The sequence below is a fragment of the Vulpes vulpes genome, chromosome 9 (assembly GCF_048418805.1).
Source record: "Vulpes vulpes isolate BD-2025 chromosome 9, VulVul3, whole genome shotgun sequence".
Taxonomy (NCBI): Eukaryota; Metazoa; Chordata; class Mammalia; order Carnivora; family Canidae; genus Vulpes; species Vulpes vulpes.
In genome coordinates, this window is record NC_132788.1 from 43,479,552 (window position 1) to 43,498,374 (window position 18,823).

Here is an 18,823-nt window from a genome sequence, read left to right on the forward strand (position 1 = left end):
TTCTGTGATTTGGCTGTGTCATCTATAGACTCCAGCTTAAATGTCACCTTGCCTGTGAGAGCTTTTCTTACTATTTTGTCTAAAGAGCTGTGCCATCACCTCATTCTAGTACCTTGCATTTTCCAGTCATTTGTTTACTGAGTCTTGTTTTTTGTTGTTTTTGTTTTGCTCCTCCTCCACTCTTCAGCGGGTTCCCCAAATGCCTTTGTTCACTCAGAATCTAGCTCAGTATATAGAGTCTAATCTTGGTGTATAGGAGATGCTCTGTAAATATTTGCTGAATGATGGAAAAAAATATATGGGAAGTGCACTTTCTGAAGTTAGATGAGTATAGAATCAAAAGACCTCCATACTTCAGATAAACATTAAGGGTGATGGGAAGACATTTGAAATGTCAGCATTCTTAAAAGATATCTTCAAGCTTCTAATCAAAGTCCTTTCAATGTGCACAAATTACCATTTCCCCATGTGTAGATAAATACCCAAGACCTGCCAAAAGTCTCTCCTAAATCTTTTAGCTCCATCTGCTTCTCTTCCTCCCCAAAGCCACTGCTATCATGTCTCCTCCTTAGATGACCTCTAATCCAGCTCCTTTTTCCACTTTTGTTGCCTCCAACCCACAGCCCATACTATAGTCATTGCAAGTTTCCAGATGTGCAAAATGATGTCACCTTCCAGATGAAAACCCTTCAGTGACTCCCTATTGTCCACAGGATAGAAGCTAAATGCTGCAATGTGAGCCTGTACAATCTGGTCCCTTCCCACTGTACCAGCATTCTCCCTCACCACTCTCCACGCTCTCTGTGACACCGACTGCCTTCCTTCCTCAGACTCACCATGCCCCCAGCAGCCTTGTGCCTTTTGCACACATTGCTTCCTTCCTGTGGAACACCTGTCCCTCCCTTCTTTTAGCCTATGTCTATCCATTAACTTCATTTCTCTCCTGGGAGTCTTCTCTGATCCCCCAGTTTGGATTGGTGGCCCTTTCATATGTTTTTATAGATCTTATTCTTATCTCTTTTGCAGTGTTTATCACCTAATATTGTAATTCTCATTTTTTGTATCTGTTTCTCTAAAGCTTTAAGCTTGAAATGCAGAGGCCATATCTTATCTTTGTATCTTCATTATTGTAGTAAGGCAAATGAGTGAAAAGCACTAAAAGGTATTTGTTTTCACATTCAGGCTTGGAGAATTTGGCTCTGATGAATTGGAACAGCAGACAAAGACAGCAGAACTAGTTCTCAGTAGTCCCAGTGGTTTTGAATAGTCCTTGCTGCAGATATACTTTTGAATTGGGTCTTTCTGCAAATGCCATACTAATCTTCAATGGGCCAGTTTCTCTCTTTGGGCTATAGCTACATTAGTGTAGTATCTCTGTTATCAAGAGGAAAAGAAACAGTGGGAACTGAGCTCCTGAGGAACAGGGATGGCTCCCTGGGAGGAGTCCAGGGCCTGGAGGTGTGATTAGTATTGGGTCTGGTTAGCTCTGAGTCATGGTTATCCACCTGTCCAAACTTCGATACCACTATGGGGACTTCAGGGGTTGTTGGGTCCCTTTGTATAAAGAATTTCTCTTCTTAATAATGCTGAAGAAACTCATTAACATGAAATTTTATAAATTTTATAAAGGCAATAAAGTTGAGAAGAACTACAGATTACTGTAAGCATATATCACGTAGTCACTAGCATGTGGTTCAGATTGTTTCTGATTTTTTTCTTAAATTCCCTCATTAATTTAATAAACATTTAATGAAGTCTGTTACTGTGATAAGTGCTAAGGTATCAATGAAGAGTAAGGCTTAATCTTTATCTTCAAAGGAACTCAGTAGGTCTAGGCCCCGATTTTTGCCTTTTCTGGGTCTTCATCCCCAAATGCTCCACTGTACTGATTCATTATGGTCTATGTGAACTAGCCCCTCAGGACCCTTTGCCAACTGGTTCCTCACCTCTCCTGCTTTACCCTCAGCTATTTCTCCCTGCCCTGCATACCTTATACTTCTGCCAGCCAGACCATACTTCACAAACACACTATGTACCTTTTGCTTTAGTGTTGACTCATCATCAAAGCATATCCTTTTAATTCTTGTCTTTCCTTCCCTTCCCCTCACTGAGCTCATTGTACACTTTCTGGGCTTCTATAGCACCTATCAAAGCCTCTGAGGGAGTGATTCTTAAGCACATAGGAAGTTTGTTCACAGTTTAAGTGCCTCAGCCCTACTTCTAGAGATTCTCAATGTCTGGGATGAGGTTCAGCAAATATGGTTTGGAAAAACCTTCCCAGGTAAGTCTGATGTATTATCTCCTTATGAGTACCATGGTTCCAAGTACAAGACATCACATTCCATGTCTGTTTCTCCTGTGTATATCTTTCTAATCACACTAGTTTGAGGTTGTCTCAAGGTAGAACAGTGACTACATTATTTTTAATTTTGGCACAGAGCACAATTAGGAACTGAAGACATTTGCTAATGAGTGGTAGCTCTAGGGAAGAAGGATAAGCATATGTAGCACGTACTTCAACAGGAATTTGTTTTCTTCCTATAAAGCTATTAGTAATGTACAAAAAGCCAAGTTATAGATGGTGCTTACCAGGAACAATACCAGATGATTTTCCAAAATATCTTTTTTTTTTTTTTTAATCTTAAGAGATGTCCTAATTTTAAGCCACAGAGTTGCCTCTTCTCTATAACCTTGTCTTCTCCTTGGGCAGTTTATGAGGTCATTATAAGGCCCTTTGAGTACCCACGTCCTCTTTTCTTGAGTCATCTAAATAAAGAGGCAGCATATAGTGAAACTTTCTCTCACTGTGCTGGTCTAGACAGAGATCATCTTTTAAAAATCAATATTAAAATGCTCTTGGATGCCAGTGGATGATGTCACATATTGTTTGATACATATCTGAATTTATTTTGAAAAGACCTATTGAAAAATGAATTCAGAACAAGATTCGAGTTTAGTTTTAATAGTAATTGGCACTATTTGGATACTGTGCATGATATCCATGGTCTTAACATTTTTGTTCTGAATAAAGTTGGTGTTACATAATGTGCCTCTGAACCAACACTTAGTAGCAAGAATTAAGGATGAAGTCATTCTAAGGGAGACGGCATGTGACTCCTCTATAATCTGGTAGTGCTTGTGGAACCTGACATTTAGTGCTTCATAGCTATTTAATGATTTTTTGTTTAATTAATATTTGTTAGCAGAGTGATTTCAAAGAAATGATAGTGCTATTGTCCACCAATGAGGACAATGCTACTTACCCCTTCATCGGTAAGGGATAAGCTTCAAGTGGTTCTTTTCCAGGTAATGGGAATGATATGTACTGCCCATCTGGGGCTACCAGATTTAACAAACATAAAACATAGGATGATCTGTTAAATTTGACTAAAGATATAAAGTAGATAAACAATGAGCACTTATATACACTTAAACTAAGAAATTATTCATTATTTATCTGAAATTCAAATTTAACTGGTATCTTATGTTTTATATGTCAACCCTGGCCTTACCTAAAAATCTCTCACTCTGCTCCCCACCTCTGTCCTAGGTAGTAGGCAGGCCTACTGGAATGAGGAATGCCTCTGTGTCTACCCAGCAGAGCAAAACAGTACTCCAAACTGACATACAATATCTTCATTAGAAGCTGCTTTTAATCATTGGAGCATATACTTCCTGTGCCTGATAAAGCAGAAAATTATTTCTTGGTTGAAATAGCCATAAAAACTACATTGATTGTACCTCTTAACACAAGAAGAGCAGGTTTAGTGTGATAAATTGGATTCTACTGCCAGAAGCAAAATGGAATGAAAGTACGATGCTATTTTAAATAGCTTACAAGAACTTTTGCATTTGTACCCCCACCCCAGCTCAGAAGATTAAGGAAAGTTCTCAGGTGCCTCTGGAACGGAAAAAGTTACTTCCTCGACCTGCAGACACTGAATTTCGAAGGAATTACCAAGTTCCAGCTAAAATTCCTGAGCTACGGGATTTTAGTTTCAAATACGGATGCTACTCAAGCCTACCAGTTGCTTCTCAGGGTCTAGGTAAGTACACCTGTAGCTTTTAAAGTGATACCATAGATTCTGTCCTTGTTCTAAGATTCTTTGGCGCACAGGGCCCTTGCAGGTAATCTTGGTAACAATCATGAAGAATGCCAGTGATCCCTGCATCCCTGCAAGGAATCAAAACTATGCCTAGCTTCAAACCCAGGGAATGAGTAAGTCTTTGAAAAGAACTGATTGTTTATGCTTATGAAATGAATGCCTGCTCTTTCTGAGGGTGGGATCAGGGAGGAGCAGTTGTTGGGATTAGAAGATGCTTCCCCCTTATAAAACAAAAAGGAAGGATTTAGTTGTTATAAATTGACCAAAAAAGAGACTGGGTAGGACTCAAATTAGAGTTGTCAATTATCCACTGGAGCTTAACCGCATGGTAAGCATCTTCAGATTTGACAACCATTCTATTCAAGTGTTCTTTTATGATCCTGATTCCTGTTGCTTTCACAGAAAGGTTTTTAAAAGTTTCGTGATCAAGCCACCTTGAAGCTACTGGTCAAGAATATAATTTAGGGGGAATCCTTGGGTGGCGCAGCAGTTTAGCACCTGCCTTTGGCCCAGGGCGCGATCCTGGAGGCCCGGGATCGAATCCCACGTCGGGCTCCCGGTGCATGGAGCCTGCTTCTCCCTCTGCTTGTGTCTCTGCCTCTCTCTCTCTCTGTGTGACTATCATAAATAAATAAAAATTAAAAAAAAAAAAGAATATAATTTAGTATCTGTCTGGGATTAGTGATAGATTCCTGGCAAGGAGTTGGAATCGAGTAGTGCTGTAGTGAAACAAACAAACAAACCACAGGATAGAAGCTTAGCATCTAGAGGTTAGAAGACAGTCTAGAAGTTACCTCATCTAGACCCTCACACGATGTGGGAATCCCCTCTATCCCATCCCCTTTGCTAAGGGATGATGTCATCACTCTTTGGGGCAGTGCATTACCCCAAGGCAGCTTTTTCATTCTTAGATATTGTTTGAAAGTTCCCAACAGCTAGAACCTTCCTTGCTAAACTTTGTCTTTGGTTCTACTTCTTCCTACAGAGGTTAACTAATATAAATTATTCTTACTATATACAAAAATTTTACTATATACTTTCCATATTCTCTACTTAATGCATTTCCAGACCTTATAATAACACTATTCTCAGGACGTAGCATCAAAATCCCCTCGTCAGCCTGCTTCTTCCCACTGGCCAGTGGTGCCTGTAAAGGAGACACCTGGGGCTGAAAGTAGTATTTAAGATGTCCTTAAGATTTACAAAGTTTGGGCATGTTTTGGAAATTAGGTTCTCACATCATATTTTCATTGCTTTTTTTGGTCATGATAATTCCATCACTATCAGAACCCACATTAAATGAACAATACTCAGAATCAGACATAAATGATTTTGGTTTTCTTGCACCTGATACTTCTATTAGCCTGAAAATGTAATAAGTGCTGGCTGGACATATCATCACTGCTCATCTGAACACATCTGGATCCCTAAGGGACTGCTCTTAGTGTGTGAGCCCACGTCTGCACAGGAGATTGCACAAAAGGGAAAGAAGCTTCTATGAAGGCATTTGTTTACTAAGGAGATAGTGACTGCTACCATCCCAACATGCTGACCTGTAGAAGAGTCAATTTCAGGGAGAACTTTTCTGAAAATGGTAGTCAAACCTGAGTTTCTGGCCATCAACCCCAACCACCCCCACTGCTAGCAACTACAGTCCTGGGTCCCAGAAGCTCTGCATAGCCCGAATCATAGGAGGAGTCACTCCTACAGTGCCTCACTTTCTAGTACCTTCAGGATCCTGACTAAGCTCCAAGTTGGGCTCAGGGTTGTTGGGGGCTTGTTTGACAAAGGACAGGAATTCTTTGCTCAGCAAGAGCCTCCATGTCTTTCCTTCTCTTCTGTCCCTCCTAGTCCCTTCCGTGCTGTTCAGCCACATGAGGAATCAAGAGCGTACAAAGAAGCAGACTATTTACCAAAGTGATTACGGGAAAGCCTACCTGGATTTCTTAATGATCTTAAACTCATTTACTCCTTCTCAAGTCACAGAGTACCTTCAGAATGTTTCCTACAAAGGTAAGAGGAGGCTTTGAGACACTATTGAATGAATTTACAGATCGCAACACATTGCTTTATGCCAAATAGAAAATGTTCCAACTTTTAGCCACTGGAGTTAAATGTCCACAAAAGGGCAGCCCGGGTGGCTCAGTGGTTTAGCGCCACCTTCAGCCCAGGGCCTGATCCTAGAGACCCAGGATCAAGTCCCACTTCAGGCTCCCTGCATGGAGCCTGCTTCTCCCTCTGCTTGTGTCTCTGCCTCTCTCTCTCTCATTCTCTCTCTCTCTCTGTCTGTCTCTCATGAATAAATAAACCAAATCTTTAAAAAAAATGTTCACAAAAAAAGATAAACATTGCCTCAAAGAAATGCCATAGTTTTGGGCAAACCTCAACCCCAATGAAAATAAATTTTTCCTAAAAGAGGCCGCACTAGTGACTGTATCCCTACTTATTAAAAAAGAAACATCTAGTTTTTCACTCATTCAGACCATGGTTGAATTGCTCTGGGATGACTTCAATATTTATTGCCGTTAAGTGATTTCTTCTGTGGGTGTTTATACCGTCTCACAGTTTTATCTTACATAATCTTTATTTCCTGTTTGATGGTACTTTTTGTGACAGGCTTTTTAGGTACATGAGAATCTCTGTGTATAATATCCTCCATTCTCAGGACAGTGTTAGTTAATTCTGTTTAACAAAGACTTATCCCAGCGCTGGGGTCAGGGACACCAACATTGGTATCTGCTTGGGAGCATCTCAGGGGCAACTGGTCAGTCTGTGTATGTGTAAAATGTCAACTCAGAGAATAGAAGTTGGAGGAGAGGGTACTAAATTCTTCCAATGGCTGCCCTCAGCATCCGTTGCTAGTCATCACACTCCATTGCTCTGCATTTTTTAGCACATGCCTCAATGCAGACATATTTATTTCTATAAAGTATATTCATACTCCACTAAGCTAATGTATTATGTAAGTTATAAAACATACTAAATGCCAAATAAACTAGATAGTGATACAATATAATCCTATATAACATAAATATGCACACAATGGATCATCTACATGCCATTGGGGCTGTGGGCTATGTGGTGATCACTGCCTTGTTTTGTGCCCTGAGGTCAGGCTTAATTTAGAACTTCCACCAGCTGCTTGGTAACCCTCCAACTGCTCCCTGCCTCCTCCCTGCCTTTGGTCCCCCATCTCTGTCCTTTATCTGTCCCCAGCTACAATGAGAAGAGCTTGACCCTCTGAAATCCTCACTGAAACTCTTTTATGCTAGGATCTTGTGCCCCACACAAAACTGAAACCCTACTGTGGGCGAGACTGGAAAGGGGGTGTGCATGTTGTGTGTATGTGTGTGCAAGGAGGGAAAGAGGATACTTTCCATTATTACAGACTGAAGGTTGATGGCCCAAAGGCCCTTAAAAGAGCTTGAATGTTGGGTTTCACAAAGTACCAGAAGCAGATGTTTTACCTCAATCTAAAGAACAAGCAGAAGCCGTATTTGCCTTTGGGAGAGTACCTCATTCCTCTTGACAGATGCTTCTGGGCCAGTTTGATACTTCCGAAGAAAACCAAGAGGCTCCTTGAGGTTGGCAGCTCAGATCTTTCAGGGAGGCAGAGCAGAAGCTACCCATCAAGCAGCAGCCTGCATTCAATTCTTTTTCCCAACTTGGGTTCATATATATAAAACCATAGTCTGCATTTTTACTTTTAGAGCCACATCTGTTTGACTCTACAGAGTGCTCCCAAAGCAGGTGCTCCCATCTGCCCAGGGACTGGAAATATAGGCAGAGTTGCTGCTTCTCTGCCTGCCTGGAAAAACCATGGTGGCTGCTGGCACCTCTTTTCTTTATTGTGTGTGTGTGTGTGTGTGTGTGTGTGTGTGTGTGTGTGATTTGTAATTGAGCCTTAGTGGTATCTTTCAAGGGTGAACTAAGGACTCCGCAGGTGCTTTGACAGCCTCTGCTCGACTCAGATCTACCTTCTCCAAGATTCCTAGCATAAGCTGATTCAACTGGGTTTTTCGAACTGGGTTTTTTCCTCAAACAAGTGAGACTTGATCTGTTACCAACAAGGTATCTTTAGAGCCAATCTAGGCCTTGGTTGCTTTTCAGGTATCCTGCTTTTCTGGTGAACTCAGGATGGCACTGGGGGCAGGTACCCGGATGCTCAGGCTCCAGAGCTTTGCCATTTTGCACTGACTTGGGTGTTTGTAGGATCTGCTTATTATGGGTTTTAGTTTCTTTTTCCTAGTTTTGCTTTAGAATGACCTAAGCATCAGCCAGCTATGCTAGAGTCTGACAAGCAAGTAGGAGATTCCCTTTGAATTCTTATGTCCAAAAACTCTTGTCATTTTCTTGTCATTTAATTGTCATTAGTGTTTGGGATGACACTAATACTTTTCAGATGGCGAGTGCCTCAGCAGAGCTCATTTGTGGTAGGGCTGAGCCAGTATGCAAGAGAATAAAAAACTTGGCAGATATACTAGGCTGAATGAATTATTACCATCTTGCTTAAAGTATTTTACTAGGTTATCCATCTTAGACAGTCCTGGGGCCCAGAACAGGTACATTTTGAAAGAGAGAGAGGAAGAGGAAAGATGAACATCATGGCCTGAGCCAGATGGCTAGGGAGATGGTGGAGTGATGTGGGATAGAGAAGACTCCAGGAAGACAAAATGAAGCTGGGGAAGTAAGAAAGGAGGAGCAACTGAAGACAAACCTTTTGTTTCTAATAGTTCTGTGTATCACTATTTGGTATTGAGTTCCTCCATTATAACATGAGGTATTTGAACTAAATGTTTTTGGTGGCCATTCTGTTTTTGTAACTGTTTTAATCTCTGAGTGATTCAGTCCAACCAACAGCTTACTCTTTGTGCCTCTGTTATCTATTGCTATAGACTGTCATCTCCCTACTTGATTCATCTTGTATGCTTATCTTTGGCATAAGAAGGATTTTTTAAATTTGTTTACTTGCTTATTTAAAATTAACTCTTTGTTGTAAGATTTAAATGTTGAGAATATGAAACAATATGTTGCTGGTAGGCGTATCAAATAGTAGTAGTATCACTGTAACATTTCTGGCAGTTTCCCATAAAGTTAAACCTATACCTACTCCATGACCCAAAAATTCTATTTCTGGGTATTTACCAGGAGAAAAGAAAACATGTGTCCACTGAAGGACTTATACAAAAATGTCCACAGCCATTGTTTTCTTAGGAGTCCCAAACTGGATACTACCTGACTTTCCAGCAGAATATAAACAACCTGGTTTATTCACAAAATGAAATACTACTAGGTAATAAAAAAGAACCAGCTATTGTTGCATTCAACAACATGAACTTCAAAAACATGCTAAGTGTAAGAAGCCAGACATAAAATCTTACATTTTGTGTGGTTGCATTTATTCAAAGGGCTACAACAAGCAACACATCTCTGTGATGAAGGGAATCAGAACACTGACTTTCTTTTTTTTTTTTTTTTTTTTTTTAAAGGTTTGGTTTTTTTAAGATTTTATTTATTCATGATAGTCACACAGAGAGACAGAGAGGCAGAGACACAGGCAGAGGGAGAAGCAGGCTCCATGCAGGGAGCCTGACGTGGGAGTCGATCCCGGGTCTCCAGGATCGGGCCCCGGGCCAAAGGCAGGCGCCAAACCGCTGCGCCACCCAGGGATCCCAGAACACTGACTTTCTTGAGGTAGGAGATGTTGACTGGGAAGGAGCAGGATAGGTTTTTCTGGAGTGGTGGCAATGATCTTATTATATGGGTATGGGTTACATGCATGGAAGTGTAAGCCATTGAACCGCACATGAAAGATCAGTGTGTTTCACTTCATGAAAAATATACCTCAATTTTTAAAAATGCAGAGGTTATAAAAGATATAGAGTAGGGAGGGGATGTTAGGTCACAAAAACAAAGAACCACGAAGGACTGGAGAGTAAACCAAGACCACGCACACACACACACACACACACACACACACACACACACTCCTGATCTTTAGACCTCAGCTGACATTTGTAACACTGAGTATGGTAACACAGACATTGAACATGATAACAAGGTACCACTTGCATTCTTCCTCTCTTATGGTTTTTGCTGCACAGATGACAATTCTAAGAGTGAGAAAAATTCTACAGCTTCACTCTGTAATGTTAGTACATATACGTCATGAGAATCAGGGACCTGTAGATATTCAGAACCAGACAAGCTTCCTTTACTTTCCAGATGAGGAAATGGAGGCCAGGGAGTTGAAGGGCCCTCTTATGGTCAGTTATCAGTCAAAGATAGCAAAGCACACCAACATTGGTGAGCAGCAAAACAGCGCCAGCTTCGATGAAGCCCTGGGAAAGATAGCCTGTGTTGTTTTTTGGTCATCACTATTTATGACTGTGTTCTCAATAATAAAGAGTAATGCTGTCCTATTTATTGTCTCTTATGGACCAGGTCCTATCTATGTGCTTAACACATAGCATTCCTAATCCAATCCAGTAGGTGTGCAAGGTAAGTCCTCTTGAATATATTCAAAGAGGAGGAAATGAGGAAATGGAGAGGTCACATGACTTGCTAAAGCTTGCCAGTGCAGAATGGAAAAGCTAAGTCAGTTTCATTCAAAACGCTCTGCTCTTTCCAAGAAGCCCTGCTGATCCTTTGAATACTAAGTTTACTGTTTTAAATCAATAATTACACAATTGTGCATTTTATGTGTTAGACATATGCCCATTGATTATTTTTGTCTCATCAAATTTGTATATAGAGTACTATTATCTGATACTTGCCTCCTTTCTAGAATTTCTCTATTTAGTACTTAGATAGTTAAATGGAAAATTTCATCCTGTTTTTCAGACAGACAAATTCTTGATCGCTTTATCCGCTCTCACTGTGACTTTGGTTTGGAGCAGAAAAATAAAGGAAACTGTTGAAATGAAGAAAATTGAAAATCGGTGAAAACACTGGATCATTTTCTCAATAATGAAAAAAAAAATCTAAATTGTTCCAAATAATCTATTCCTGGGTTTGTTTAATCTTGTTTTGCTTTTTTTTGTTTTTAAACAATAAAATCATTTAAGGCCATAAATCCTTCCCCTCTCACCCCCAATGTATCCAATAGGCTTTGCTATAATGTTTTTTCCTATTCTCTGGATACTTGATTTATAGTTTCAATATTGATTTCTTCTTTGACCCAGAAATTATGTGGAAAAGGCTTCTTAATTTTCCAATAATTAGAAGATTTTTAAAGAACTTTTTATTATTGATCTTCTGTTCAAAAGTTTTAAAACAAATCTTTGTTTTGGGATATTTAGCAAAGTTTTCTTTTATGCAAGTGTGTGATTAATTTGTATATTACATGAATACAAGAAGCAATTGCACTGTTGGGGATTTACCCCAAAGATTCAGATGCAATGAAACGTCGGGACACCTGCACCCCGATGTTTCTATCAGCAATGGCCACAATAGCCAAACTGTGGAAGGAGCCTCGGTGTCCATCGAAAGATGAATGGATAAAGAAGATGTGGTTTATGTATACAATGGAATATTACTCAGCCATTAGAAATGACAAATACCCACCATTTGCTTCAACGTGGATGGAACTGGAGGGTATTATGCTGAGTGAAATAAGTCAATTGGAGAAGGACAAGCAGTGTATGTTCTCATTCATTTGGGGAATATAAATAATAGTGAAAGGGAATATAAAGGAAGGGAGAAGAAATGTTGGGAAATATCAGGAAGGGAGACAGAACATAAAGACTCCTAACTCAGGGAAACGAACTAGGGGTGGTGGAAGGGGGGAGGAGGGCGGGTGTTGGAGGGGAATGGGTGAGGGGCACTGAGGTGGACACTTGACGGGATGAGCACTGGGTGTTTTTCTGTATGTTGGTAAATTGAACACCAATAAAAATTAATTAAAATTAAAAAAAAAATAAAAAAAATAAAAAATAAAAAATAAAAAAAAAATTAAAAAAAAAATTAAATAGTTGATTCTAAAAAAAAAAAGAAGGGAAAAAAATATATAGTTTATGCTATTTCTCAAATCTCTTATATGATACTTCACTTTAATTGTATACTTGAACTGTCAAATTCTGAAAGCATAATATTAAAAACATCCCACAGTAAAAATGTTTTCACCAATTTTTTCTGTATTTTGAGGATTTCATATGTATTTATACAATATATATTATGTATATATTTATATCTATATATGTAAATATATATAATATATATGGCTGCTATGTTTATCAATGCTTATGATTCACATAGAGCTTTATCACTGATTAATTTTTCCTCATTATGTGCTATTTCTCTCTGGCTTCATTAATAATTTTGACCAAGAATTACGTTTTAACTGATTTTAATTAAGGTTGCCATTCATACTGGGTTTTTTTCTTTACCTTTTCTTTATTAAAAAAATATTTTATTTATTTATTCATAAATAATTAAGAGACACAGAGAGAGGCAGAGACATAGGCAGAGGGAGAAGCAGGCTCCCTATGGCAAGCCTAATGTGGGACTTGATCCCAGGTCCCCAGGATGATGATCTGAGCCAAAGGCAGATGCTCAACCACTGAGCCACCTAGGTGCTCCTCCTTATCTTTCCTTGGTATATATTTGCCTTCCCTTAATTTCCAATCTTTTTTTGTAACTTTCTTTCAGTGTGCTTCCAGAAATATATTATTTTTGGGTTTTATATTATAACTGATATGAGAATTTAGCCTGTACTCAATAATTACAGTGCTTGACATACTTGTTTTTATGATTTACATTTTTTGGTTATTCTTTGTTGTTCTTTTTACTCTTTCCTAATTTTCCTTATTTTTTCTTACACTGTTAATTTTTTTTTTTTTTTGAGCGAGAGAGAGAGACAGCAAGCACAAGAATGTGAGTGGGGGGAGGGACAGAGGGAGAGAATCTCAAACAAACTCCCTGCTGAGTGTAGAGCCCAACTTGGGGCTCAATTACATGACCCTGAGATCATGACCTGAACCAAAATCAAGAGTTAGATGCGTAGCTGACTAAGCCACTGAGATGGCCCTTACACTGTCAATTTTTAAATTATTCTATTTCTATACTAGCAATTTTTAAAAAATCACATATGACCATTGCTAAATTTGGATTTTTCTATTAATATATAAAGATTACACAGTTCCTATGCTTCCAGTATATTTACCTTCATAGTCCCTCCCTTCTTTGCTGAGAGGAGATCTTTAATTTTCCATCCCATATTGTACATCCTACTCCATCCCTGCACACTCATGGACACATACATTCATATTCACTTCATGGCTCAGATAGTTTGGAAATTTTTGCTTCAAGCTTTTCTTAGGGATTTCCTTACAATTTCTTGTCCTATTTAAAGAAGACTTAAGATATAAACTTTGGGTCACATATTTATGTTAGTATCATCCATTTATACTTAACTATCACTTGTTCATGCATTTCTTGTTTTCCCAAATGATCAGATCCATGATCTGATTTTTATTTGGATAGAATAGTTTCTATGTATTTCCTCACATGGGTTGCAAGGGTGGCAACACATTGAATCCTTACTTGTCCCCAAATGTCATTCTTTTGCATTAAATGATATCTTGTGTGTGTGTAGAATTCTTGGAACTTTGATTTTCTCAATAGTCCACAGTCATTCCATTGTCTTTTGGTTGAGAGTATAATTTGTAAGTCAGATATTAGTCTGGTTCAATTACTGCCATAAGTTATCTGAGTTTTTGGTTTTGCTTTTCTGGAAGCTTATAAGATTGTTTCTTTACCTTTGGAATATTTCAGTAACTTTTCGAGGCTATGCTGTTTCATTTTCTTTAACTTCAGGTAATTTCTTTTATTTCATATTTTTTATTATGGCCTTTCTTCACTATGTTACTCTCTATGAGACTTTTTCTCCTTCTGAATATAATATTTGCAGCAGAGGCCTCCTGGATCTGTTCTTGGAGTCTCTTTTACTTTTTGTATATAGTTTCCATTTTAAAAAATGTTTTGACTCAAAAAAAATGTTTTGACTCTGTTGTATATTTCTTCCTTTTGTCCACTCAGAATATCAGTTTGGTTCTTAGCAATAAATGGTCTGTTTATCCTATTTTAATATCGAGGCATCAAATTTTATTTTATCATAAATCTTAGAAAGTCCTTTTTTTCCTCTATGATTGAATTTCCTTGAGAATTTACTTCTATTTTGTTAAAATTATCCTTCCCTTCTCCATTGACTCTGTATTCACTGGAACAACCTTTTCTAATCATTGGGTCTGGTCTTCTCCCTTAACATATGGAGTGCTCAAAGAGGATATCATGGGTTGTCTGTACCCTCAGGTTAGGTCAGTCCACTGAGGCCTCTTAGCCAAGAAAAATGAGCTGGTCAATGGGAAGGCTGGTCAATATATGATTCCTGGATGAGCTGTGAAGGAGCTAACAGAGATGGGGTTCACTTGTTGCTGACGTGCACACAAGTGTCCCCTGCTCCCTCTGGGGTCCTCCAAGAAGGGGATAGACAGCTCTTTCTCACCTGCACAGGCTGGGAAATATTTATCCCACTGCTACAAACCCTTCCAGGTTTTATATGGTTATCAGGCTTGGGCAGCTTGTCTAAGAACCATAAGAGCAAGGGGACAGGTATGGCCATTCTAGAAGGCATAATCCCATATCTATCCATCTAGGGCCTATCTGAGAAACTTGAAGTCTCAGATCCTCACCATTGGCTCCAGCAGAGTGCCTTCTCCCATGGCTCTGTGCCTACTGCTCTATCATGGCATAGGGTTCAAGGAAAATAAAGATATATACCTACCCCAAATCTCTGAAGAATTTGGAGCTTCATACATAGCCTAGGCCCCTCTCAGTAGTGTGCAGTTTGGTTGTAGTGAGGCATTAGAGTGTGTCTGAAGCTCTTTAGAGGTTCTCACTTAGTTTAGGGTGTGCAGTGTGGGACTTCCCTACTATCCTCATGACTCAGTCCAAGGCATGGCCCACACTCCATTGGGATCTTGAGTCAAATACTAAACAATGGGTAGCCACTTCAGTTAATATTTTTTGAGCATCTATTATATGCCAAGCAGTGCTTTAGGTAATAGGAATACATTAGTGATGAAAAGAAAGATATGGAGCATACATTATAGAGGGAGGGACAGATCATAAACAAGTAAAAATGAACATTATAATTCTGGAATATAAATGCTACACACAATATAAATTGTGCTGTGATAGAGAAGAGTGAGAGGCTTCGATGAGGAAGGATCATTTATGCTGAGCCTTTAAGAGGAGAAAAAGTGGGGCACCTGGTTGCCTCAGTTGATGAAGTGTCAGACTCTTGATTTCCGCTCAGGTTAGGATCTCAGGAATGTGAGATCAAGCCCCACACCGGGCTCTGTGCTCATTGCAGAGTCTGCCTGAGATTCTCTCTTTGTCCCTCTGCTCCTGTCCCAATCTCTATCTCTCTAAAATAATAAATCTTTAAAAAGAGGAGAACTAGCAAGCAAGGTGAAGAGATGAGGCAATAGCTTTCCAGGCTTGGGAAATAGCAAGGCAAGGAGATGAAGATAGGAAAAACCTTGAAGTGTTCTAGAAACTGGCAGAATGCAGAGTGACTAAAGTATGGGGAGTTGGCTGGGCACAGGGCAGAGGGACAGTCATAGAAAAGGAGGCTGAGGGGGCAGGGCTCAGGTCATGCATGGCCTGAGTGCCACTGATTCCTCATAGCATAGACTCTTGTTTTTGTTTCTGTGCTCCAGATTACTTAATACATTTCTGTTGATTCAAGTTATGGATCACCCATGACCATGGCTTGGTTGAAGGCTGATCCTCCTCTTCAAACTGTGCTGATAAAGCTTTGTCAAGGACTAGGTTTCTCAGCTACTGCACACCACATTGTAGATACATCTTAAGCTTTCTACCTATCTCCAAAAGGAGCAGGCTCCACACTCTGGGAGTCCCAAATGGGATCCCTGACTTCCCTCTTAAATGATTTTTTTAATGTTTAGAAAGTTTACTCTTGGTTCTGTGAAGTTCTATGAACTTCAACAAAAGCATAGTGTCATTACAGTATAATACAGAATAGTTTCACCACCTGGAAACATCACCTAGGCTTCACCTATTCAACCCTTCCTTGCCCTTCCCAAACCTCTCATTACTTGTTTTGGAAATGATTTTGGTGTTCCAAGGGCAGGAGGACCAAGAAAAGCCAACCCCAAATCTATTGCCTTGTGGGAGACAACCTACAGATGCGTATTACCCGTAAGACTGGACACTTTGCTACATACAGAGTTGTAGAACAGGTAAGTGGCTGCCACTCTACAGCCAGAAATTCTGCCTGTAAATACAGTCTTGAAATGTGCCATTTAACTGACTTATTCTTTAGTCATTGTGGTAACTGTGGTATTTATTGTCTCTAATTCTTTATCTCTTTCTGTATGTATCCACACCCTTACCTGTGCAGCTTTGTAGTCTCTCCTACCAAGGATGGAATGTATTTCTCAGCCTTTGATGGTGAGCTTGGCCATATGACTTGCTTCAGCCACTAGGATGGTAGCAGACATAAGCCTGAACTGCCCACTGCTCCCAGGAGGAGGGTGAGAGACATGGGGAAGAGATCTACTGCTATAGTCTGAATGTTTGTGTGTCCCCAGATTCATATATTGAGATCCTAATCCTTGAAGTGATTATTAGCAGGTGGGGCATTTGGAAAGCAAAGCCCTCATGATTACGATTAGTGCTCTCATAAAACAGGACCCACAGAGCCCCCAAGCCCCTTCTGCCTTTGAGGACACAAAGACAGCCATCTGAACCAGGAAGCTGTTACCAGATACCTAATCTGCTGGTGCCATGATCTTGGAATTATGTCCTCCAGAACTTTGAGAAATAAATAATTCTTGCTTATGTACTACCTAGTTGATGATATTTTGTTATAGCAGCCCAAATGGACTCATACAGCTACCTCAGCTGACCTATCCTAGTGAGAAATAAATGGTTTTTGTTGCAAGCCACTGAGATTAATGTAGCCATAGCTAAGTGATTTAGGCACAGTATTTATTTAGATGAGACATCTTGGGAAATCTCAAAATGAAATGAAAGGCTTGGTAGAATCAGTATACCCTCTTAAAAATATTAAGTCTGATCACCACTAACAATGGGTAGTGTTTAAAAAGTGAGTGTCTTTTAACATAGGAGAGTGTGGTTGTGGTTCCTTAGTATTTTAAAGCCTGCCAAATGGTGAAGGCATTTTAAACATTGAAAACTTCAAAGGTTCTCATGAAGCCAGTAGCCACTGCTTATTTTAACGTGCCAAAGGATATGAATGATTGCTTTAATATGGTTCCTTCTCAGAGCGGACTGTCAAGACCAGATCAATCAATGCATCCGACATGAGATAATTATGTAGTACTAGTACCTCTATTATTATATTTCAAAGAGAATAGTGTTTCAACACAGATAATGATTCTGAAATTGTTTCTCTTGTGGAGTACCCTGATGGCTTTTTTGATTCCCTTTCTACTCTCTTGGAAATCTCACCCCTGCACACACACGTAATAAAAAATAAGTACATATAACAGGTTTCTATGCTTTCCAGAAACATCTGTTCTTTGTTTTTAACCTCCTGAGGAAACGATGATATAAATACATTTAAATTTTTTCTATTTTGTTTAAAAAGTGCTGTCACGAACGGAAGAGTAGAAAAATAACATTGCTTGAAATTAAAGGCTGCAGTAATTTATTAAAATATGAAAGAAATAGAAAAAAGAAAAATCACAGTGGGGCATTTATGGTTGAGTTTTCATTACGTGCTAAAAATCTCTCTGGCTCAGAGGGGAAGCCTCTGAGCCAGAGCAATGCTCAACCTTGGCTGCACAACAGAACGACCTGGAGAGATTTTTAAAATCTTGATGTCCAAGCCACTACCTGGACTAATTATATCAGAAATTCTGGGGGTGAGAGTCAGCAGCACTTGGTTCTAAATTTCCCCAGGGGATTCTAATGTTGAGCAAAGACGAAGAGCCACTTACCTAAAGAAGTGACCTAGCTGGTAAGTTGCACCTATTAAGGTTAAGTTGCTAATTCAGTCAAGGTCTGGGTAGGAAAGAGAATACACCCCATTTGTTTCGTATGATAAAGCTTTAAATGGAGTGCTATTTAAATGGATTAGCATTGGAAGGAAGCTATTACCATCTCTAGGCTTGATGGACAATGTGACCAGAGCCCAGTGAGACTCAGATGCTTGAAGAAGCCCCTGGGCCATGGGGATTGTAGTCAGGGAGGGATAGAGCCACTGCCAGAGACATGCAGCAGGGAAAGATGGGGCAAGAAATACTCTGCTCTCTTTTTCTCCTGCCCTCTAATGGAATCTGACCCCCTGTCAATGGATCCCATTGACAAGTCCAATGGACTCCCACCAGAAAGGTATTGAGGGAGATACAGTCCAAAGGGTCAGCCTCCAGTGGCACAGAGCAGGCTAGAGAAGGGCATTAAAGGGGCTTTGGGGACCAAACAGAATACAACCAATGCAACCAGCCAGCCTTTTTGAACCAAAACCAAAACCAAAAGCAGATTGTGTGGCCAACTATGAAATATTTCTTTTTTTAAATATTTTATTTATTTATTCATGAGAGACAGAGAGGCAGAGACATAGGCAGAGGGAGAAGCAGGATCCTTGCAGGGAGCCCAACGCAGGACTTGATCTCAGGACCCCGGGATCACAACCTGAGCCAAAAGCAGACACTCAACCACTGAGC

General features: G+C 39.7%; 1 protein-coding gene across 1 annotated transcript in view; it reads left to right on the forward strand.

Annotated features, from left to right (window-relative positions):
• TEX26 (testis expressed 26) overlaps window positions 1-11,163 on the forward strand; it is a 31,158-nt gene extending 19,995 nt beyond the window's left edge. The window contains exons 5-7 of the mRNA XM_072722436.1: window positions 3,870-4,046; window positions 5,958-6,119; window positions 10,950-11,163. Of these exons, the coding sequence (XP_072578537.1) occupies window positions 3,870-4,046; window positions 5,958-6,119; window positions 10,950-11,026 (416 nt within the window). The 3' untranslated portion in view covers window positions 11,027-11,163. The remainder of the gene's footprint in view (window positions 1-3,869; window positions 4,047-5,957; window positions 6,120-10,949) is intronic.
• Window positions 11,164-18,823: the final 7,660 nt, after the last annotated feature.